The sequence below is a fragment of the Saccostrea echinata genome, unplaced genomic scaffold (genome assembly GCF_033153115.1).
Source record: "Saccostrea echinata isolate AGI-Se365-2 ecotype Australia unplaced genomic scaffold, CSIRO_AGI_Sech_v1 ptg000022l, whole genome shotgun sequence".
Lineage (NCBI taxonomy): Eukaryota > Metazoa > Mollusca > Bivalvia > Ostreida > Ostreidae > Saccostrea > Saccostrea echinata.
Genome location: NW_026889771.1, coordinates 10,662,904 through 10,688,936, shown reverse-complemented (window position 1 = coordinate 10,688,936; position 26,033 = coordinate 10,662,904). Strand labels below are relative to the sequence as shown.

The 26,033-nt window shown below is 32.6% G+C and overlaps 1 protein-coding gene across 1 annotated transcript; it reads right to left on the bottom strand.

The window, feature by feature from the left end:
* Positions 1 to 6,730: 6,730 nt before the first annotated feature.
* Positions 6,731 to 9,316, bottom strand: LOC133190707 (uncharacterized). Its single transcript, XM_061326393.1, has 2 exons — positions 9,291 to 9,316; positions 6,731 to 8,750 (listed from the first exon to the last, which is right to left on the bottom strand). The coding sequence occupies exons 1-2, from the start codon at positions 9,314 to 9,316 to the stop codon at positions 6,731 to 6,733; spliced, it is 2,046 nt and encodes a 681-aa protein (XP_061182377.1).
* Positions 9,317 to 26,033: the final 16,717 nt, after the last annotated feature.

Genomic DNA, 26,033 nt, shown 5'->3' with positions numbered 1-26,033 from the left:
ATTGCTAAAAAAGAAAAAGAATTGTGAGCCTACCTTCAATAATACGTGTTTGTATGTGGACATTTTTTTATTTTACCTCATATACTAAGACGTATCTTTTTTATTTTTGTGCTATAAATAGAAATGGGAATCCCCTTGAAACATTTTGCATTTCAGTCACTGCTTTCTAGTACTTGTCAGTCACATTATATTTATAATAGAGAGTATTCAAAATTTCAATCCATAATGTCTAAAATTGTGCAAGAATGTATATTTTCTAAATAAATCACTGCATCTATTTTTAGACAACTGTTGCTATAAAAAGAAAAGGTATTCCATCTTCAATGTTTTTTTTTTTTAATTATTAATTGCTCAAATGTTCTTGTTCATGACATATTGTAGACAGCAGTATATTTTGTAAATACTTTTTCAATGAAGCTTACAACTGGTGGAAAAAATGTCATTTTTCCTCATATGCTGAGATGTTTCTATTTATGGGTGTTTGGTACTATAAATAGAAAAGAGAACCCCCTTCAGATAGTGAGTATTTCAATAAATGGTTCTTTGTACTTGTCAGTCACACTATGTTTATCAGAGTTAGTCTGTTTTTTTTCCATCCGACATTACCTGAAAAAGTGCAAGAATCTACATTTTCTCGATTATTCGAGGAATCTATTTTTAGACCATTGTTGCTATAATAGGAAACAAGAGTCGACCCTCAATATTGTATCAATTATTGTACAAACACTTGTTCTTTTTGAAAGCATATTGTAGAAAGCTTTATATTTGTTAACACTTTTTCTATAAAGCTTCCAATTAGCATAAAACTGTCATTTTTCCTAATATTCAGAGACATATCTATATTTAGGTGATTGATACTATAAATAGAAATGGGAATACCCCTCAAACATTGTCCACTCCAGCAAGGGGTGTCCAGCTACTGTCATTAACACCTTAAAATTTACAATATACGTCCTATTTATCCAGCAGTGACATCTAAAACTTTGCCAAAATGTGATTTTTTTTACATTTTTCTAAAATCTATCTATTTATAGATACATGTTACTAAAAGTAGGATTAAAAGCCCACCGATATTTTTTCATGAGATGACACTACTAATTGTCAAGTATAAAAACACACATATGTTTTGGAAATTTTCCACGGACAATTTTTCTTATATAGCCTTAAAATCTTAAAAAATACTAATTTTCCCATTTTTCAAATTTTCAGAAACCATGTCAGTTTGCATGACCTTTTTCTTAGAATGGGAATATTTCTAGAATAAATGATTATATGCCCTGTGTACCTTAAAAGTTCATGTTATCATATGATCCAATGATTTTTGTTAGAGTATATTAAATACCGATAAATATTCGTTTACATTTCCTCAATTTTCATGTTTTCACTTGGTCTAAAAGGGCCAAAAATGGCCAAATTCAATGGATCCGTTTCCATGGCAACCGGATGCACGTGTGGAACTTCCGACACCATATTTGCTAGTTTTGTACCAAGATACACCTGTGATGCAAATTTCATCTAAATCCGAGACATGTCGTTTTGGTGCTTACAGAGAAAGACTTAGACTTCTTTGAGATATATAGGAGTTACAGGTAAACATTTGAAAGGAGGGATGCACTTCGGATATATATACTTATCTGCGTAGCTGTTCAAAGCTAGCGCTGTTCAAAGTCACCACCAATCTTAAATTTCAAATGTTATCCTCGGGTCCAAGCTGTTTGCTGATGTTTGTATCACTGCCTTCGACAGGGTAGGACAGTGTACAGTATGTGAAACTGTCACTGGTTTGCACGTGTATTAGGCTGTACTTGTATGGCATGTCAAACGTTGCAATATTCGATCTTTTCCATTTGTATTGTATAATTTTTCATTTGTATTGTATCATTTTATTTGTATTCTATCATTTTCCATTTGGATTCTATAATTTTCCATTTGGAGGTGTAACATTTATTTGTATTCTGTATTTTCCATTTGTATTGTAATCTTAGGTTTGACTCGGCGAACAAAAATCGAACCAGGACGCCCCTATCACGAAGGTAACGCCCTACCACTAGGTTACCATGACCGGTTCTAAATGAGTGCAAAATTCTCGAATTGGAGTTAAACAACATACACTCAATCAAGTATTATTTCTTTACTCCCTGTACGTAGAACAAGGGTGACTTTAAGAAAAATTCTTGTTATAATTACTTATATGCGTTTAAACCCGAATAAAAGCTGTATAAGGTCTTTATAAATTCTAATAACAATTTAATATCCGACAGGAAATTAATTCCAGCAGGAGGTTTTTAACCTCTTTTCCATGAATAAATATTGATTTTTGTTCATACCAAAACATTATTATGTTTGTTTCTGATTCTTTCATTCTAGTCTATGTTTTCTGATGTGTTACATATACTTTTAACATGGCTTAAAAACATGAATCAATGTTCAATAAAACATTAAATTTCATAGATTAAATCTTTTGTAATTTTATATATTATTTTGAAATCCAGTTACTGTGTGAATTATGAATATATCTTATTTATTGAAATAACCCAAGATAGGAGGGTCAGATCAGAATCAATGAGGTAGAAGTGTCAGATAAACATCAACAAGGTAGGAGTGTCAAATCAACATTAATAAAGAAAGGGGTTAGACCTACATCAACAAGATAGGAGGATCAGATCAGCATCAATGAGGTAGAAGTGTCAGATCAACATAAATAAAGGAAGGGGTTAGACCTACATCAACAAGGTAGGAGGATCAGATCAACATCAACAAAGTAGAGGTGTCAAATTAACATCAACATGGAAGGAGTGTCATATTAATTATTAAGATAAGAGGGTCGGGTCTACAACAGGAAGGAGGGTCAGATCTTCATCAACAGAGTAGAAGGGGCAGATCAAAATCAAAAGGCAGATCAATATCAACAAGGTTGGGGTTCAGACCAATACCCACAAGGTGGAGATTTAGATTAAAATCAGAAAAGTGGGGGAGGGGTCAGATCAACATCAACGAGGTAAAAGAGTTATGGGATTCAAATTTGAAATTAAAAAAATTGAAGAAAAAAAGATCTTGTTACAAATTTCCAAGAGTAGCAGAGCTATATATATATGATAACATATATTGTTATGCAAACAATCCTAAGTCGTATTGATTCTTATTTTTTTAAATTATGGATCTAGAATTAGGAGGTGGCTATAATTAGAGATGTTTTGACATAAAACACGTATTTAGAAGAAAATCTTTAAAAATCTCCTTTTCCAGAATAGAAATGCCACATTATTAATATTAATATTCATCATAGCTATGATAGATTTGATTAAATTATCATGACCCCTTGCAGTTAGGGTTGGGCAACATAATTGGCTCAAAATTTTCATGGGAACATAGGGGAAAATTTTGTAAGTAACTTCTTTTGAAGAACTACAGCAAGTCCAGAATGACTTAGGTGAGTATTGTGGCCCATGAGCCTCTTACTTTCACTTGTGAAATCCTAATTGGTGATGGGAATTTCTGACACTTTGGAATAATTAGGATGCTACTACATTGATTGACATTTATCATATTTAATGAATAACTAAAACAACAACATGAAATTAGTAAGTGTAAAAAAAATAATAACGACACGACCATACTCACAAATAAATATAAAAGTTTTGATGGAATCATAAATTGTTCTGTTCTATTTTATTGATATTTATAAAAAAAAAAAATGGTACAGAAGGTCACTTTCAGAATAATCAGGCAATTTTCTCTAAGGACTATAATGAGGGAGTGGGGTGGGGGTGGGGCACCTAAACAGATGCTCAATTGATCTTTTCTAAAGATGTTTTCAGGGTATGAACATGTATTTGTCCATATGTATAATTGTACGTCTGTCTTTCTATGAAATAGGAGGCATATATGTCGGTCAGTCGGGAGACCAAGAGTTTTCCGATCAATATCTTGAGAACCTTTTACTGAAAAGACATCAAACTTGGTATACTAGTATCCTTTAAGAAGTAGATGAGGCTTATTAATTTTGAGGTAACAAGGTAAAAGGTCAAGTGTCAAATTGCACTGCACATAGGGAAATATCCAAAGTACCCATTATATTACGAAGTAGAGGAATCCTGTTAAAATTTTCTGGAGATTGGAAGATATTGTCTTCTCAGTGTCTTGAGAACTTTAGACGTCAGACAAGGTACACTGAGAATAAATGAACCCCTATTGAAACTTAGTTCCAAAGATCAAGGGTAAAATTTTTCTGGACATAGAAAGACATTGGGCGGAACGTCTGCTAAATATCTAAGGACCCTTTGCATTACGGACATTAAACTTTTTACACTTTCTCCCCCTAAGGAGTACCAGGGGTCTAACAGGGGTCTAGAATTACGCTTTCCCGTTGCCCGGGGCAAGTGAAATGTCATCTCGGGAAAGATAGTTTTCAGGATAAACTTACCCGAACGGGAAAGTAATAAATTTCAGGCTGAGCCAGTAAAACTTTTCGAGTTTATTAAAAGAACTCAATAACAATAAACATTCAATTACATTTTATTAGAATCTGCACAAGTCTGCTACATTTCGTTTCTCCAATACTTATCATAGGAAGTCCAGTTACTCGTATAATATCGGAACCAATCCGGAAAGATCTCAAAATTACGGAAGGGCTTTAAAAACAGAAACGATTTTGGAAACAATGTGTTGTCAATATGTGATTAAATCAATAGATATTTAAACAAAATAATAAACAAGTACATAATAACTGCTTTTAAGTGGCGTATATATTAAAACCTCACAATAAAAAAATAACAAAATAGATTTGTTTATATTTTTCTAGATTTTAGTTTTCGAGTTCTGTTTTGGGTTAATTAATGATACGTTTTCAAATAAACAGATCAGCAAAATTCAATGATTTTCTGATATGTTTTCCAAAAAAAAAAAAAAAAAAAAAAAAATCAGTAAAACTAGATGATTTTCTCTATCTTTTTGGGGGCAAGTGAATTTTGAAACTGGGCAAGTGGATTCCCAGTCATTACTTGCCCGTGGGCAAGTGAATTTCAAAAAAAATTCTAGACCAGGGGAATTTTTTTGAAATTCACTTGCCTCCAAAAAGATAGTGAAGTAGTGAAGCAAGTGAATTTTGAAACTGGGCAAGTGGATTCCCAGTCATTACTTGCCCGTGGGCAAATGAATTTCAAAAAAAATTTCTAGACCAGGGGAATTTTTTTTGAAATTCACTTGCCCCCAAAAAGATAGAGAAAATCATCTAGTTTTACTGATTTATTTATTTATTTATTTATTTATTTTTTTTTTTTTTTTTTTTTGGAAAACATATCAGAAAATCATTGAATTTTGCTGATCTGTTTATTTGAAAACGTATCATTAATTAACCCAAAACAGAACTCAAAACTAAAATCTAGAAAAATATAAACAAATCTATTTTGATATTTTTTTATTGTGAGGTTTTAATATATACGCCACTTAAAAGCAGTTATTATGTACTTGTTTATTATTTTGTTAAAATATCTATTGATTTAATCACATATTGACAACACATTGTTTCCAAAATCGTTTCTGTTTTTAAAGCCCTTCCGTAATTTTGAGATCTTTCCGGATTGGTTCCGATATTATACGAGTAACTGGACTTCCTATGATAAGTATTGGAGAAACGAAATGTAGCAGACTTGTGCAGATTCTAATAAAATGTAATTGAATGTTTATTGTTATTGAATTCTTTTAATAAACTCGAAAAGTTTTACTGGCTCAGCCTGAAATTTATTACTTTCCCGTTCGGGTAAGTTTATCCTGAAAACTATCTTTCCCGAGATGACATTTCACTTGCCCCGGGCAACGGGAAAACGTAATTCTAGACCCCTGAGTACCAATTGGTTATTAAGTTTTAAGGGTACAGAAATTCTTAATTTAAAGTTGATCCTTTTCAATAGTGCCACACGGTGGGCAAATATGTTTCTCAAACATTCTTGTTGCATGTATATTTGTATATATTTTTTGGTAGTATATTTTGGCAAGTTCTATGGTTGATACAATGACAAGGAGCACACGGCGGGTGTGACCAGTCGGCAGGGAATGTTTACTCCTCCATGGCATGTGATCCCACCTCTGAAGTTTTTAGAGGTACCTGTTCTGCTCCCTATTTTTATTGTTTCAATGGACTTTTGAGCTTGATAACTTTCGTTATCTCCGTATTTGATATGTATGACCTGCATGGATTTTTCACATTCTACTTCTTCTCTAGAACCACCTGGAAAGTTTTTTTTTTATTATTAAACTTTATTATCGTTTAGTATGATCATTTTAATACATCATTAAGTGTCCCCACCTTCACACTAAATGCTTAAAATAGAAAAACTGCATTAATTTCCATTAAATAAAGTTTAATACATTTAAGTATTACAGAAAATATATAGGTTGTCACCTTTTTGAAGATTTCAGACAGGCATACATTCAAAGAAATATATGAATAAACATAAACAAACGGCACATTTGTAGTAAACAACATTAAAATGCCAGTCACGAGAATTACACCTAGACTTCGAGATCACATATGAGTGCTTGGCCACTGTGACTGGCCAGGAGGGGTATAATAATGATAAATATAGAGCTTTTTAAGCAAAAAGTCGGTGTAATCCTTTTGAACTTACACTTTCTATAAATTGTGTCTTTCACTGTTATGCCCGAGTCTTTAGGACCCAAAGATTGGAAGAAACTTATTTTAAAACTTACAGACTCTGTCATGTGCACTTTCTCAAGTATTTTGCATTAATTGACAAATTCCCTGTATTCTCAGTTCTGTAGCTGTTTGTATTTTGTGAAGTGGTACTCTGAGAGATTGATGGTATGAATACAGAGCAGCCTGGAGGTTCCCTGTCACCTGTTGACAAATCCCAAGAATCTGCCATGATATGTCTCTGAGTTTTAAATCTATAAGTTCTCCTTTATCATTGTGAACTAGAGTCTGAAGATCATCTAGAGCCGTTTGTGCTCTCATTGTGTCTACATGTCTGTAACACAAAATCTCTAGCATGTATAACAGTATAACGGGTGGAACATTTATTAAAAATATATGGCTCTGTAAACAAGACTGTTGTTCTGGTATCAATTCACTGATGTAATGGATTTGATTGCAAATTGTGATATTCCATGCAACAGCCTGTCTCATTTTTGTTGACCAAGTCTGTCCCCTCATAGCCTCGTTATACATATCTATATCTACATTATAGAGCATTACATATGGCTGTGCTAACTTGACCTTGATAATCTCTACAATAGATAAAGCTTTCATGTATCTAAGTGTATTGTAATAATACATGGCTATATACAGCATATCAGTAATACAACCAAAATTTGCTGCTAATTTCAGCATGTGACAGGAAATTTTGTCAGCTCCATATCTCGGTTTATTTTTAAGTATACAAGTCTTCATGTGTAATATAAAAGCATTTTTTTGAAGGACATAAGCTGTAAGTTTCTGTAGCATAATGACTTGACACTCTGTCAAGAGGAGTGAACCTATCATATGTTCTATTGTATGTAGATGCTTCATGCAGTCTTGTAGGTTTAATGAGATTAATATGTCGCTGCTATGTATTTCGTGAAATAGATTTACATCAAAATAACTCTCAGAAGTCAGGGAATGTTCATGTGTACAAATGGAGAGCCTGGGGTTATGAAAGACATTTATAATACAAGACCCAATCGAGGGAATGTGTAGCAGGGATGCTAAACCTTTCTCATACAACCCATACAGTCTAATAAATAATTGATGCTGTGCTTCACCATGAATTTTACTGAGAAACATGTTGTTACCTGGAATGAAAAAGTTAGGACAGACCCCCTCATGCACCCATTTGAGAATGAGTTTAAAGCAGACCCAGAAACCATCCAAGAGATTTTGTGGACACCATTCAGGTATTGAATTTTTTTGAATCACCCAGAAAACTGAAGTCTTCATGTGATAGGAACACAGTAATTTATCATCATCACGTAATCCTTTGTTTATAAGTTCTGTTAAGAACAATTTAAGTAGGCCATAAGTTGAGAATTGACAGTGGTTCATTGAGTAGACAAGTTTTTGTTCTGCCAAAGAGAATGAAATTCTCCATTCATTGTGCTCATGATTTCCTAGTTTATGTCCAATCGGTACAACATGACATCCATTTTGTACTATATCATCAACAATATGAGACTTGGGCCATGAATCACATCTATCTATCCAGGAGGAGGCAGATGGAGGCCAAAAATCACAAACAAAACAGTTAGCACAGTCATATTCTGTTGTTCCAAAAATTCCACTGACACAGGGACCATGTGGATGAAATCGTGATGATACCGAACACAGAATCTCTCTGTATTTAGTACTAGATATATAATGCCTGTCATTCATTCTAACACAGGCTCTCTGGATTTTTCTGTTAATGCTTGATGACAGTGAAAATAACAAAGTGAATCCCGGTGGACTATTAGAACAGTCACAGAGGATCAGTTTTTGCCTGTATGTGTTGTAATATCGAGATTGAGATAAATCCCAGATCACACGATGATCATTTGGCCAGGCCATAAAATCTCTATCTGATTCTTTCAGTCTGAATCCTTCTCTGCGACTTCCACTCACAATAAAACTGTTCTCATGAGTTGTTGTCACTTGATTTGAAACCATATCCTTGATGTCCATCACATCTCTCCTCGTGGCCACTTGTTGTGAGGTCCCCAGTTTATGACACAGTCCCACAAACACTGACTCTGATACATGTTGTATGACTGCCTTACTGGCAATGAATAAAGGCAATTTCAATGTTTTAATATAGAATGACCACTTACTTGTAAGTAAATACTCTGAAATCACATATTTTCGTTGGGACAAACTTTCTTGGTTTGAAGAAAAAACTACTGATTTGAGAGAACTTGATTTAGAGGTTGAAGAAGTGCTAAATTGTTAGAAATTTGAAATTTTACATTTCGTGGAGGATATGAATTCGTGGGTATCTTCATACCATGAAAACAACAAAAATTGAACCCCAACGACAATTAGTGAATTCACAGTACACAGTAATCATCACACATTATTTATATTTTACTTTAAAAGCGGTGTTATATCAATCTTTTGATCAAAATAATGTTTTAAATGTATCATTTGTTCGCAACTTATCATTCAAATTTTGAAAAATTAAATGAAAAAAAATCTTTTAAGATTGTTTTGCCCTGTGTGTATATAAATTCAAAAAATTGTCAACACAATATACATGTACCGATTTAGAGAGTGTAGGCATTTTTAGACTAGTATATTGCTGGCTATCATTAAAACTTACATTTGTGAAGTTCTAATGGAATCCATTTTGACAGGTATGATCTAAAAAGTTTTAGGTACTATTAAATAATTAGTACAAAAAATCCCACTACACATACATACTTTCATTTTAAGATTCATTTATTATGTAAGATCTCTATTATAAAGAAATAGTAGAAATGAAAATCAATAATTTCAAAACAAACAAATATTATACATCTACATTTAAATAATTGAACATTTGCTTATGATCTACAATAGAAGGTCATTTGGATTGAAAACGCAGCAAGTTTGCAGGGCGGATCCACGAATTTCAGTTGAGGGGGAGGGGCTGTGAAAAATATATAAGAGGCCATGGGGCGAAACAGCCGATATCTCCTGAAATTTAGAGATTTTAAGAGTAAAATATAATCTTACATATAACCTCCATAACAAACATTTTCATGAAATTTTAGCAGAAAGAAATATATGTAGAAAAAGGTTTTTTAACCAGAAAGATTTTCTTGTCCAAATAATGGAAGATATTCATTAAAAATGCGTTTTCTAAAACAGCTTTTTGAAGTATTTTATCACAAAAATTCTTAAGACAATTTACCCATGAAACTTAAGTGTATCAATGAGCTTATCAATGATAGCCATTTTCCCCTAAATTCAGTTTTTACTTTTTTAGCTTATTGAATGTTTTTTTTTTTTTTAAATCTTAGACAAGTAAAGTGACATCTTGTAGGCAAATGTCTTCAGAATTTTTTGCCATCAATTAGCCAAATGTAGGTCGATATTGTAAAACTTGCCGATGCATTTCACTCACTTGAGCTTTCCTTAAATGTAATCGTAATGAAATATAATGCATGTAAGTACCTCTGATAATTTAAGATAATGATTAAATGTTTTGTATATTTCTCATATTCCATAATGCATAGGTTGAGTTAATAAATTGAACTAAACATAATATTCATCTTATTTTGATATGCACATATAATAGGACAGTTTTCCTTTTATTTGTAATTTAATAGTTCATAATACACGTTAAACTTGATCTATGGAAATTTTTACGGGGCGGTGGGTGCCGACAAAGACATGTGCTACCTTGTAGAATACTTTAGGGATTTGAAAAGATACAGTTGTATTGCTAATGATGTGTTATTACCGTATATGGAATTAAACATTCACTTAGAAGGAATAAAATCGTTATAAATCCTCTTCTCAAATACAGTGCAGCGCAACAATTACATAAAAATCCTTATGCAATGCAGATTCATATTTGTTCGAATCATTGGAATTAAGATCTAGGATTAAAATAGATATTTAAAGTTGTACATGGAAATATCTCGAAATTCTAAAAAAAAAAAAAAAAAAAAAAAAAAAAGTGAAATAAGCAGGGCAACACTAACACACTATCTATATTATAGATATGCAAACATTACCACTGAATTCAAGTTTTTGTTTTTAGCTCACTAGAATCTTGTTTAAACGAAGTGCCTGTCCAATGGGAGATTATAAAAAAAATTGCAGAACAGCGGTTATACATCAAAATGTACTGAGGCACTCAGCTAGAAAAGATAAAACTTATTATATAGCTTCATACATGTAACAAAGTTTAGATTTCATATATAGCCCCCCAGGGTGTAATGGGGACAAAATAAAGTAATCAAAATTTTTCATGGGACTATTTAGGGGAAAACATTTAAAAGTTTAGCATGGCCATGGATTGTAATATTAATGTGCAAGGATTATTGGGTAGTGCAGATTTACACTTATTCAAATCATAATCCTAGGGTAAGGTGGAACAAATTATTTAGGAATATGTAGGAATTTGGGGGGGGGGGGGGGTTCTCAAGAGGAGCATAACCATTATAAGATAATTAGCCTCCGCTCACTCAAATCGTGTTGTTATAATATTTTAAATTAAAACATAAAGATAAAAATTGAAATTCAAGTAAATCTAATAGGCCCTATAGCATAGAATGTAAAATTTTAGATGAATCATTGCTGAAAAATGAAAAAAAAGGAAACATAGAGATTTGTGAATTCTGTAAGCAAGGGGCACTCCTTCTTAACCAGTTACAATTATCTAATTACAACGCAGCAAAATATGTTTAAGGACAACACACAGTATCAAAAATTAGAAAACTTCACCAGAAACTTTAATTATGAAAATACCGATGATTTTTTTTTTTTTTACATTATTATGTTATACAGTAGACACATTCTATACTATTAATATGTACAATACTTAACTATTTCAGCTAGATTTGGAATGGAACCAGGTTTTTTCAGAGGACTGGGCCACACTCCTTCGTGACTTTAATCAAGGGGAGAGAAAGCATCAACGAATTCAACACTTTGGCCGTTTGTTGGACTTATGTAATGATAAAGGCACATCTTGCAATGAGAATCGAAATCAGTTTTCACAGGGAAATGAGGAAGAAATTATTTTTGATGTTCTTCAAATACTGAATCAATTGATGTAGGAAGTAGTTACATCATTGTATAAGAATGTTCTAAATTTAGATTATATTAAATGTGTCCATTGCCGTCATTTAGTTTGTAAATCAATACATACCATAGAAGGTACATTATATTAAAAACGTCTTCCCTCTTTTTACAATTGTAGGTGGAGTGATATGGAATGGATCCAGGTTTTATTAGAGGGCTGAGCTACACCCTTTAGTGGGTTTATTTAGCGAGAGAGAGAGTTTCTACCAAGTCAACACTTTAGCTGTATGTTGTACTTATGTAATAATTAAGGCATATTATGCAATGAGAACCAAAATCAACTTTTATAAGGAAATGAGGAAGTAACTATTTTTTATGTTCTTCAAATACTGAATTAATTGATGTAGGAAGTAGTTACATTATTTTTCAAGAATCTTTTAAATTAAGATCATTGTATTTAACGTGTCCATTGCCGTCATTTACTTTTTAAATCATTAAATTCCAGACAAGATACACAATATTAACAACCTTTTCCCTCTCTTAGTGGAGTGACCGATCTGTTGATGCCAATCACTTTGCCGATGTATACGGAGGATAAACAGGAACGAGATGGATGTGCTACTTTTACCCTGAAATACAAGGGCAACAGTGTAGTCATTGTACGTAATCCCGAGTTTTAGCCTACGAAAAGGAGGAGTGTTGCTGTCTACAGTTTGGGACCAGTCACCAAGGTCATTCATATGTCGACAGCTGAAGGACACTTCTAACCTTTGTGAGATAAAAATTGATAAATTGATAAATAATTGTAAATATCTAAAGAGGCCCATGGGTCACATCGATGACCTGACCACTTTGGCTACAGGAAAGCAGAAATAAGTTCAATGTTGAAAAGTTCAAATGTACATGTATAAGTGGTCCCAACCTACCTCCAGGGGGACATGATTTGAACAAACCTGAATCTATTAGCTGAGGATGCTTCCATTATAATCCATATTTCTTTGACTAATCATGACTTTAAAAGATTTTTCCGTATATTTCTATGTAAAAGATTGATCTTCTATTGTGACCCCGTCCTACCCCTGGGGGACGTGTTTGAAAAAAACATGAATCTACACTTCATCAGCAGATTTTTTTAATTATATATTCCTACGTAAAACTTTGAACCCTGTTCTGACCCAAACCTCCCCCCAGGTGTCATGATTTGAAGAAACTTGAATCTACACTACCAGATAAAGCTTCTTTATTAAAATGACTAATCGTAGCTTTCCTATTCTTTAGAAGATTTTTAAAGATTTTTCCTTTGTATTTCTATGTACAACTTGGATCGCCCATTGTGGCCCCACCCTACCCCTGGGGGTAATGATTTGAACAAATTTGAATGTACACTACCTGTGGATGTTTCCATATAAATATGAACAATGAATTTGAATAATTATGACTTTGCTGTGTTTGAAAACAAGATTTGATCCCCTTCCCCCAGGGGTCATGATTTGAAAAAATCTTGAATCTACACTACCTGAGGATATTTCTTTGTTAATATGTATTAATACGGCTTATCATGGCCTATCTGTTCTTTAGAGGAAGATTTTTAAAGACTTTCGCTATATATTCCTATGTATGACTTTGATCCCATGGTGTGGCACAGCCCAACCCTAGGAGTCATGATTTGAACAAAATTAAATCTACGTGAGGATGCTTCTGAGATAATATGACTAATTATGACTTTGCTGAAGATTTTTAGAAGATCTTCCATATAAATTCATGCGTATAACTTTGATCACCCTGTTGTGGCCCGCGCCTTAGCTCCTGTGGTCATGATTTAAACAAATTTGAATCTACACTACCTGAGGATGATTCTCTATCAATATGACTAAAGATGGCTTTGCTGTTCTTGAGAAGAAGATTTTTAAATATATTTTCTATATATTCCAATGTAAAACTTTGATCCCCTGTTGTTGCCCCACCGTACCCCCGGGGGTCATTTTTTGAACAAACTTAAATTTACACTTGTAATACTATATAATTTCACACAAGTTTCATCTCTTCTGGCCCAGTGGTTCCTGAGAAGAATTTTTAAAGGCGACATTTAATTTGCACTAATTCTTAATAATCTCCCTTTGAAAGAGAGCGTGACCCTTCATGTGAACAAATTTAATTCCCTTCATCCAAGGATGGTTTGTGGCAAGTTTGATAGAAATTGACCCAGTGGTTCTTGAAAAGAAGTCGAAAATGTAAAAGGTTTACAGACGGACGGACTACAAACAAGCTCACTTGTGCTTTCAGCTAACGTAGCTTAAAATGAATAAAACTGCTCTGTTAATTGAATTCACGTCATATAAAGAAAAGGATATGCTCATGGAGCTAACCTAAATTGCACGTTGCTCTTGAACACTGAATGATAAATATTTTTAAATCATACATTGCTGTAAGTCAAGCAAGGTGTGCATAGAAATTTAACATATTCATTTTTACATACCTTGTCTGACATAAAGCAGTAATGCGCCTGGAATCATCCAACCTAATCATTCCGTATGTAGCCAATCAACGTTTATATCGCAGCCAGTCAGGCTTACCTATTATTAACCATTCAGTAGTAATCAGACAGATGCCTAAAGGTGTATACAGACATCCATCTAGTTAGCTCACCTAAGGTGAAAGCTCAACAGCTTTCTGATCATATTTTGTCGGTCGTTCGACTTCTTCTTGACAACCACAGGGCCAATTTCACCCAAACTTGCCAAAATGCATCCTTGGGTAGAAAGCATTCAATTTTGTTCAATAAAGGGGCTATACCACTTTCAAGGGGGAAATGAATAAAAATTATTGAAAATTTGGTGTCATCTTTTTAAAATCTTCAAGAACCACTGGGCCAAAAAAGTTGAAACTTATGTGAAACCTTCATTACATAGTATATATTCAAGTTTGTTCAAATCATGACCCCCGGGAGAATAGTGGGGCCACAATGGGGGATCAAAGTTTAGCATAGGAATATATAGGAAAAAATCTTCAAGAATTTTCTTCCCAAAGACAGTGAAGCCATGATTAGACATATTGATATGGAAGCATCCTGAGTTAGCGCAGATTTAAGTTTGTTTAAATCATGAGCCCGGGGGTAGGGTGGGACCAGAACTGGCAACTTCTCATTTTGAGGACAGAAAAACACGCGACCGGAAGTGAATTTTTGAAAGATATTTGAGGTTACCCTAGACATTTGCTGTCTGAATAACATATTTTAAAATCATTCCAAATACTTTTTCTACAAAAGATATTAATGGGAAAGAAAAATACTCAAATTATGTAGTTTTTCTCTTATAACCGGAAGTTGAGGTTTCTGTTTCCGGTGGGACCAACATATTTCAAAACTACAAAAGAGATGCAATAATGTGATGTAAGAATTGATTTAAAAAAAGAAAGTTGAAATTTAACGATTTCTTTGATCACCTCCGTAGGCGACCGGAAGTGCCGACGACGAACGAAAAGGTGCCCTCTCCAATCTAGAAATCATGTTCTATCATCTCTAACAAGTCTCCAGTTAATATCTTAAGCCATTCTTGAGAACACTCGCGGACAAAATTTCATTTTAAAATCAGAAAATTGTCCATAACTTGGCACTGGAACCGAATTTACCAAAAAACGGAATTTTATATAAAATTCATATAAAGACCTTTCATCTCTGAAAATTTCAAAGAAATTCATTGAATAGTCTTCGAGAAATCGCGTGCACAAAATTTTGTCTAAAAAAAAAGAATAATAATAATAACTAGACTCTTGTTGCCATGGCAACAAAAAGGTCTTCCGTTTTTCTATATAATCTGTAAGAATTCGCTTTGTTCTATGTAGAAAAGAAAACAACACATACAATATTTAACTGGAAAAATACCTTTTCAGTACTTAAGGTACTTTGATTTTGATGAATAATAACACCTATGGATAGACCTCTGTCAAAGCTATATGTATATCATAAAAAAAAATATTCAAACAAATCTGTATAGAAAGTAGCGTTTTTTCCCAAGTAACTTTTGCAACACCATTTGATATATATTCTGGCTTGTGTGCAACGTCTTACACGTTGGATTAAAACAAGGATGAGTAGCATTTTAAAAAAAAGTTGTTTGCAAACATTTATACAGACAAACAAACAGACGAGCAAACACCGTACTTTCACAAACTTCACTGTGTGAGTGTTGAGTTTGCAAGCATGATGCTTTAATAAATCAAATATTTAAATTAAAAAAAAAAAAGAAATGAGTGCATATAAGAACATTTATCATATTTTCAGTGCACATTTATATTCTGGAATAATTGTGATTGTGTAATAAAAAATATATAGGGGTGGATCAAGAATTATATATTCCACCTTCACAAGGTTTAAAAAAAAAACAACAAAATATTTATAGTAATCATAATACACAAACAAACTGGCGAATATATATAGCTGAGCTGTAGACGGGTCAGCTTTCTCATCTCAGTATGATTGCTGTTTGATCTAAGTAAGATCCCCCCTTTTTTTTCCTGAATTCGACGATGATTTGCTTATTTGTATATTCATAATGATTTAGTAAACATTAGACTTAAAGTCAATGATTTTTGTAAAATAATGATATCATGATTTGACGCATACCAACAAACATACAGTACCCGCAACGTTATTCTTTACAGGATACACGATACGATAGGATACACGCACGATACGATAGGATACACGCACGATAGGATAAAAGCAATACACGATATACGCAAAACACGATATACCTGATAAACGATAAACGCAAAACCTGATAGGATTGTTTCAAAATGCGGAACGTTTTTGACAAGACAAATATATATCTTTGTTTGATAAACTGCAGTATGTTAATTTTAAATACTTGCAAAGCTTCAAATCTAAATGATAAAATATTTAAAGTATTATGATAACATTTGAAGTCATTATGCTTAGTTTACAAAACCTATTTATTTATTTATTTATTGTCAATAATTTAGTGTATTATAGTGAAATACAGATTGTCTGCGGTGTGTCCGAAAATCGCAATTAGATATAAAAATTTTAGGAAAAGAATAGGAGACCGGTCGAAAGAAAGGGTCAAAGAAATCCGATTTAACATAATTAATAAACTTGTTATTATAGACCTATCATCAACTACTACCGCCCCCCACCCCCTCCCCAAGAAAAATAATGTCCAGATTAGAAATCTAACTAAATGCTAATATAATAGCGCTCTAAATTAATACATTTAAATTATGTCATGACTTTTTCTTTGTTCTTTGCTAAGCTGTCATATATGTTCATTCATTCATTCATACTTAATTTCCCTCATTAGAGGAGTATGTGAAGACATATAGTTACATATATACAATCAAGAATAAACACATAGTAAATATAGATACAAACAGCAAACTAACATGCAATAAACGGCTAGACGAGCAAGATGAAATGGAAATAAGAAGATAAATAAATTAGTCAAAAAATAAATAAATAGTATTGATACATTCACAAATTTGTAAATTAAAGGTCACTGCAAATTGTGAGTGTAAGTCGGTTGGCAAATTTGCTACTAGAATTGGAGGGCTCGGTTGTAACACGTGGCAACATTTCGTATGTATCGAAAGTTGGTCACATTAAGCTGCCGAAGATCTTTTCCAGATAGTAAATGAACAGAATTACGTCCAAGAAGAAAAAGAAATATCTCGTCATCTGTCATTGCACAAATTTCTGCAGAGAGCTGGACATCAAAATTATTGGAAATGTCATCCCACCAGCCATTACGTAAATCCGATGTCAGCGAGCAAGAACAGGTGATGTGCATAAATATATCTAGAAAGATTTTGCCACAGAATCTGCAGATGTCTGGAATCTGTTCAGGAGGACTTGCTATGAGTTTACAAATAAATTTACATAACAGGATTTCATACGAGTTCGAAGGAACTGACCATACGAAACAGGGGTTCTAATTTTTGGTTATAGACAGGAAACGGTGAAAATCAGTGTCGTTTAACATTCTATTGTTTATCATTTATATATCAGATACTCAGAACCTCGTATAAATTAGCAAACATTGAATGATTACATCCTCTTTTGTTAAAAATACATAAGAACACAAAAATAAATAAATAAATAAATATGAAAAAAGTGAATTCAGACTTTTCGGACTAAATAATTATAAATTATTGCTACTAGACTTTATGTTAACTGTTATTAAAAAAACCCTTATTTAATATAGGTCTATATCGGCAAATTAATTAAAACCTTGTAAATTATGATAGTCTTAATCCTGTATGAGGCATATTCGCCGGGAGGGGGGTGGTGGAGGTGTGGTGGAGGTTCATAGCCAATTAAAGGTGAGAAAAACAAGATCCGACTAAAAAAAGCAACAAATAACAGTGACGTCTTAAAAATATAGTCAAGTATTGAATGAAATACTATATACTACACATGTAAATACTATAAATTAAATTTCTTTTTACTCGTCTTGCGTAATCACGGAGGAACCAGACAATCTCTTTTGCTTTCTTTAATACATGATTTTAATAGCGAGAAAAAATAACGCCAGGTGAATTTCGTTGTTTAGAATGTTAGAATTATTTCACCCTATTCTTTGTTCAATAAAATTTATCCGAGAATTATTTTTGGTTTTACACAGAAAACCCGATTATCCGAAAGTTCATGTACCATAAACGCAGTATTTTTAAAAAGTTTTTTTTAAAGACTAAATTATACAAACAAAATATAAACATTATACAAATGAAATAAATCAACGGGTGTAGTTTATGGACAGTATTTCATTAAACTCGTTTATATAAATTTTGATTTATAATTTCAGCCTAGAATTTTTTTTAAAAATCCATAAATTGTACAATTATCTCATTTTCTTAGGATAACATCTTTATTTTGTATTAAGTGTGGTTCATTCAAGTTATGAACAGAATCCCGAAAATAAGTAGATACATTTCATTCGAACCAGATGGTATTCAAGGTAAATACTTCACACCAGGTGCAAGAGCAGTGCAGGTATGTTGATGATATCTCGTATACAGTTTGAAAGTATTTCTCTTGAATTTATAGCCCGAATCAGAGCATAGGTTTACCCAGAAATATTTTCTATAATTTACATGTAGAAGCAGTTCCGTATCTGTACATGTATTTCACAAAGTTAGCTTCCAAAATTCAATACAGCATAATTATGCATCAAGTAAATCTATTTATAGTAATAGGTACTTTCCATTTAAATATGGTAGTAGGCGAAATACTTTTATTTTGAATACTGCAGTACATACAGCGTCTAGTGATTCTGATTGACAGACCGAACACTTCGTGTGATACTTTAAGCAGAAAAAAACAGGTTGTGATCATGACTGACTTTGAAATCAAAAACATTTATTAAAGATACAGAACATTTCTTTGATGTATGTATACATGTATATGGATAGGAGGAGCATGATTAAGAGGGAATCTCTCTCTCTCTCTCGAGATCTAAATTTAACATTTCAGTATCATAATTTCATATTATGAGAAAAAATCTACCATTATAGAATAGGAAGTAACTATAACCACATGTTCTGGATTTAAATCTATAATGAATATATAACTTAAATGCCGCCTATTTGCGCTACCTTCTCCAAATATAAATCAAGACCGGGGTGGGCGCTTCAAAGGAAGTACAATGTAGATAGTTTAATACTTAACCGACCTATCAATTGACCTGTGCATTTTTTTTTATCACTGTAATAATTCTTTTTCAGAAGAAACATCTAGCAGAGCCATAATTCACACACAATCGTCTTTTCACATATTTTATTAACTCTTTTAGTATTTCACAAGAATCGCCTTTTCGCATAATTTTAAGTGACGGGTTTCAGTTTATATCTAAAAGCTTTAAAACTGTATTACGATTGCATTCCATCACTATAAATGTATACTGTCTATAATATATATTTACTTGAATGTGCTAGCTGCCATATATCAGTTTATTTTAGATATATATACATGTGTAAATGCATATGCATTCTTCAATAACTGTCAATATGTACAGTCTTACACTGCACTGGCAACTTTATACATGTACTATACATACACTGAATGTGTACCAACCTACTCTTACATGTAGAAGAGAGTGAATATGGAACGTCTAAATAGAATGCAGACATCAACAACGTCATCGATACTATTTCCGCCTTTATCTCGAAAGTTCTGTTCTCACTTACAAGTCAGAGTTATCTTTCTTTGCCCATTGTATACACACTAGGTAAATAGGGAAAATGACGGTACCGAAAATCTACAAAATGTGGAATCTGACTTCAAAACAAATTATATATTTAGTATTTGTAGAATAATCTCTGTTATACATAATAATATCTTGAAAAAATATTAAAAAACAAAAAAATTAAAAATTGACCAAACACAAGTTCACTTCCGGTTCGGACAGGAAGTACCGGAAACACACGAAAATAACTTCGAAACAAAGAGAATGTCATGATCTAATACTCCTGTAAATTTTACATCTTTACCTCAAACCGTTTCTGAGAAAAACGCCAGACAAAATTCCATTTTAAAATTTGAAATACGGCCGTAACTTCGGACCGGAAGTAAATTTTTCAAAAAACGGAATTTTATATAAACTTCACATATTGACCTATAATCCAGTGAAAAATTATCAAAATCCATTGAAACATCTCTGAGTAATCGCGCTCACAAAATTTGGGAGGAATAATAATAATAATAATAACTAGACTCTTGTTGCCATGGCAACAAAAAAGTCTTCCGTTCTTCTAAATCTGTAAGAATTTGCTTTTTTTCTGTGTAAAAAACATATATATCATATTTACTGTGAAAGAAAAAAATAACTGGAAAAAAGTCCTTTCAGTACTTAAGGTACTTTGATTTTCATTATCAATCTTGTATAAAACATTTGGCACCTATAAGAGATATACGTATATCATTAGCAATTTAAAAAAAAAATGTTTGCAATCATTTCTAAGACAAACAATCCGTACTATCATAAACTTCACTGTGTGTATGTTTTGGCATAATTGTGATGGTGTTATAAAAAAATATAATGAATTAAGTTAGTATCACATTAAACGTAAAGTCACTGAGTTTTGGAAAGTTATAATATCAAGATTTGACAGCATACCTATAAGACAGATTATTCAATTACAGTAATTCTTCAGCAATCGATTGATTGATTATACGTATGTTGTTTAACGTCCCTCTCCAGAATTTTTCACTCACATGGAGACGCCACCACTCGCCGGTGGAGACTGCAAATTTTTGTCCTCTACTTTGGCACTTATCGCAATTGAGCAGAGGGGAATCTTTTCTATGCCAGCACCTTCTGCGACAAGGGACATCCATTTATACGATCTCATCCAAAGGACCGGTCTCCACGTCCCACAATCGAAGTTCATAATACCGAGATATTTTATTTTTTATTTTATTCTATTTTTTCACAAGTTTGTTGCATCAGATTTACTTAAAGATCATACTTCAAGATCATTTCGAACTCAGGCTACTTAATTGCAGTGCATACAGCGTCAAGTGATTTTGATTGACAGGTCAACACAGGTGCACTTCGTGTGATACTTTTTAAGCTGAAAAATATACAGGATATGACCATGACTGACTATGAAATCAGAAAACATTTAATAAAGAATGGGTGTGACCGATATAGAACTAATTTTTGGTCTATGTAAATGGATAGGAGGATCGGGATTAAGAGGGAATCTCTCTCTCCCCCCCCCTCTCTCTCTCTCAGACGTAAATTGAACATTTCATAATGACAAATCTACCATTATAGAATATGAAATTCTGCATACATGTAAATGGTAATTATATTCACATGTTCCAGATTTAAATCTAAAACGAATATATAATTCAAATGCATAGCTGCACGAACGTCTCCAAATATTAATCAAGACGGGGGTGGGGGTGGGGGCTTCAAAGGAATTAGATAGTTTTATGTTTTATGAATTATAAGGAAAAGTACGGACGTCAGTTGCATGTACATAATTATATATCACTGCATAAAATTGTGTTCATTCAGGTATACTTATCCCACATATCAACAGACCTGTGCAATTTTTTTTTCATGTTTTTTTTTTCAAAAGAAACATATAGCGTACCATTATTTCACACAGAATCGCGTTTTCACATATTTTTTTTTTTTAACTCTTTGAGTATTTCCCAAGAATCCATGCCCAAGAATCGTCTTTTCACATCTTTTATAATTCCTTGGGTATATAGAGTATAGATTATGTGTCATAAATAATTTAACTTTTTATCAAATATACATGTAATAACCAAATCTAATCTATAGATTGATTTTCTTTCTTTTCAGTGGCAGATATCAATTTATTTATAAAGGCTTTAAAACAGTACTGTATTACAATTTTCTATCGCTCAATTCCTTTTTGAGTGTATGTAATATTTTTTTAATATCGAAAATAAAACTCGGAAATCGGGATAATTTCGCATTCAAATCATAGAGAATAATAAATCGTCTGCATTATAGAAGGCTTATAACTATCGTATTCTGAACTTACTATACGAGATAGATAAAACTGCATGCCTGTCCATCACTATAAATGTATATTCAGTGCTTATAATATATTTACTTGAATTAGGTACCTAGCATATATATCATTTTTTTTAGATATATTCATGTGTAAATCAATTAACTGTCAATACAGACTTACACTACACTGGCAACTTTAAACTATACATGCACTGGAAGTGGTAACCAACGTACTCTTACATTTAGAAGACTGAATATGGAACGTCTAAATATTTTGATATGGAGAGTGTATATGTCTCCGACGTCATCGATACTATTTCCGCCTTTATCTCGAAAGTTCTATTCTCACTTACAAGTCAGAGTTATCTTTCTTTGTCCATTGTTTACACACTAGGTAAATAGGGGAAATGACGGTACCGAAAATCTGCAAAATGTGGAATCTGATTTCAAAACAAATTATATATTTAGTATTTGTAGAATAACCTCTGTTATACATAATAATATCTTGAAAAAATATTAAAAAACAAAAAAATTAAAAATTGACCAAATACAAGTTCACTTCCGGTTCGGACAGGAAGTACCGGAAACACACGAAAACAACTTCGAAACAAAGAGAATGTCATGATCTAATACTCCTGTAAATTTCACATCTTTACCTCAAACCGTTTCCGAGAAAAATTCCGGACAAAAGTCCATTTAAAAATTGGAAATTCGGCCGTAACTTCGGACCGGAAGTGAATTTTTCAAAAAACGGAATTTTATATAAACTTCATATATCAGCCTACTATCATGTGAAAAATTGTGAAAATCTATCCAACCATCTCTGAGTAATCGCGCTCACAAAATTTGGGAGGAATAATAATAATAATAATAATAATAACTAGACTCTTGTTGCCATGGCAACAAAAAAGTCTTCCGTTCTTCTAAATCTGTAAGAATTTGCTTTTTTCTGTGTAAAAAACATACATATCATATTTACTGCGAGAGAAAAAAATAACTGGAAAAAAGTCCTTTCAGTACTTAAGGTACTTTGATTTTCATTATCAATCTTGTATAATACATTCGGCACCTATAAGAGATATACGTATATCATTAGCAATTTAAAAAAAATGTTTGCAATCATTTCTAAAACAAACAGACGAACGAACACCGTACTATCATAAACTTCACTGTGTGTATGTTTTGGCATAATTGTGATGGTGTTATAAAAAAATATAATGAATTAAGTTAGTATCACATTAAACGTAAAGTCACTGAGTTTTGTAAAGTTATAATATCAAGATTTGACAACATACCTATAAGACAAATTATTCAGCAATCGATTGATTGATTGATTGATTATACGTATGTTGTTTAACGTCCCTCTCCAGAATTTTTCACTCACATGGAGACGCCACCACTCGCCGGTGGAGACTGTAAATTTTTGTCCTATACTTTGGCATTTATCGCAATTGAGCAGTGGGGAATCTTTTTTATGCCAGCATCTTCTGCGACAAGGGACCTCGATTTATACGATCTCATCCAAAGGACCGGTCTCCACGTCCCACAATCGAAGTTCATAATACCGAGATATTTTATTTTTTATTTTATTCTATTTTTTTCATAAGTTTGTTGCAGCAGATTTACTTAAAGATCATACTTCAAGATCATTTCGAACTCAGGCTACTTAATTGCAGTGCATACAGCGTCAAGTGATTTTGATTGACAAGTCAACACACGTGCACTTCGTGTGATACTTTTTAAGCTGAAAAATATACAGGATGTGACCATGACTGACTATGAAATCAGAAAACATCTAATAAAGAATGGGTGTGACCGATAAAGAACTAATTTTTGGTCTGGATCGGGATTAAGAGGGAATCTCTCCCCTCCCTCTCTCTCTCTCTCTCAGACATGTAAATTGAACATTTCATAATTATAAAATATGAAATTCTGTATACATGTAAATGGTAATGTTATTCACATGTTCCAGATTTAAATCTAAAACGAATATATAATTCAAATTCAAGACGGGGGGGGGGGGCTTCAAAGGAATTAGATAATTTTATGAATTACAAGGAAAAGTACGGACGTCAGTTGCATGTACATGATTATATATCATTGCATAAAATTGTGTTCATTCAGATATACTTATCCCACATATCAACAGACTTGTACAATTTTTTTATCATGTTTTTTTTTCTTCAAAAGAAACATATAGTGTACCATTATTTCACACACTCTTTAACTCTTTGAGTATTTCACAAGAATCCAAGAATCGCCTTTTCACATCTTTTATAATTCCTTGGGTATATAGAGTATAGATCATGTGTCATAAATAATTTAACCTTTTATCAAATATATATGTATTAACCAAATCTAATCTATAGATTGATTTTCTTTCTTTTCAGTGGCAGATATCAATTTATTTATAAAGGCTTTAAAACAGTACTGTATTACAATTTTCTATCGCTTAATTCCTTTTTTGAGTGTATGTAATATTTTTTAATATCGAAAGTAAAACTCGGAAATCGGGATAATTTGCATTCAGATCATAGAGAATAATAAATCGTCTGCATTATAGAAAGGCTTATAACTATCGTATTCTGGACTTAATATACGAAATAGATAAAACTGCATGCCTGTCCATCACTATAAATGTATATTCAGTGCTTATAATATATTTACTTGAATTAGCTACCTAGCATATATATATTAATTTTTTTTAAATATATTCATGTGTAAATTAACTAACTGTCAATACAGACTTACACTACACTGGCAACTTCAAACTTTACATGCACTGGAAGCGGTAACCAACGTCCTCTTAAATTTTGAAGAGTGAATATAGAACGTCTAAATATTTTGATATGGAGAGTGTATATGTCTCTAACGTCATCGATACTATTTCCGCCTTTATCTCGAAAGTTCTATTCTCACTTACAAGTCAGAGTTATCTTTCTTTGCCCATTGTCTACACACTAGGTAAATAGGGAAAATGAGGGTACCGAAAATCTGCAAAATGTGGAATCTGATTTCAAAGCAAATTATATATTTAGTATTTGTAGAATAACCTCTGTTATACATAATAATATCTTGAAAAAATATTAAAAAACAAAAAAGTTGAAAATTGACCAAACACAAGTTCACTTCCGGTTTGGACAGGAAGTACCGGAAACACACGAAAATAACTTCGAAACAAAGAGAATGTCATGATCTAATACCCCTGTAAATTTCACATCTTTACCTCAAACCGTTTCCGAGAAAAATTCCGGACAAAAGTCCATTTAAAAATTGGAAATTCGGCCGTAACTTCGGACCGGAAGTGAATTTTTCAAAAAACGGAATTTTATATAAACTTCATATATCAGCCTACTATCATGTGAAAAATTGTGAAAATCTATCCAACCATCTCTGAGTAATCGCGCTCACAAAATTTGGGAGGAATAATAATAATAATAATAACTAGACTCTTGTTGCCATGGCAACAAAAAGGTCTTCCGTTTTTCTATATAATCTGTAAGAATTCGCTTTTTTCTATGTAGAAAAGAAAACAACACATACAATATTTAACTTGAAAAATACCCTTTCAGTACTTAAGGTACTTTGATTTTGATGACCAATTAGCACCTATCGATAGAATTGGAGGGCTCGGTTGTAACACGTGGCAACATTTCGTATGTATCGAAAGTTGGTCACATTAAGCTGCCGAAGATCTTTTCCAGATAGTAAATGAACAGAATTACTTCCAAGAAGAAAAAGAAATATCTCGTCATCTGTCCTTGCACAAATTTCTGCAGAGAGCTGGACATCAAAATTATTGGAAATATCATCCCACCAGC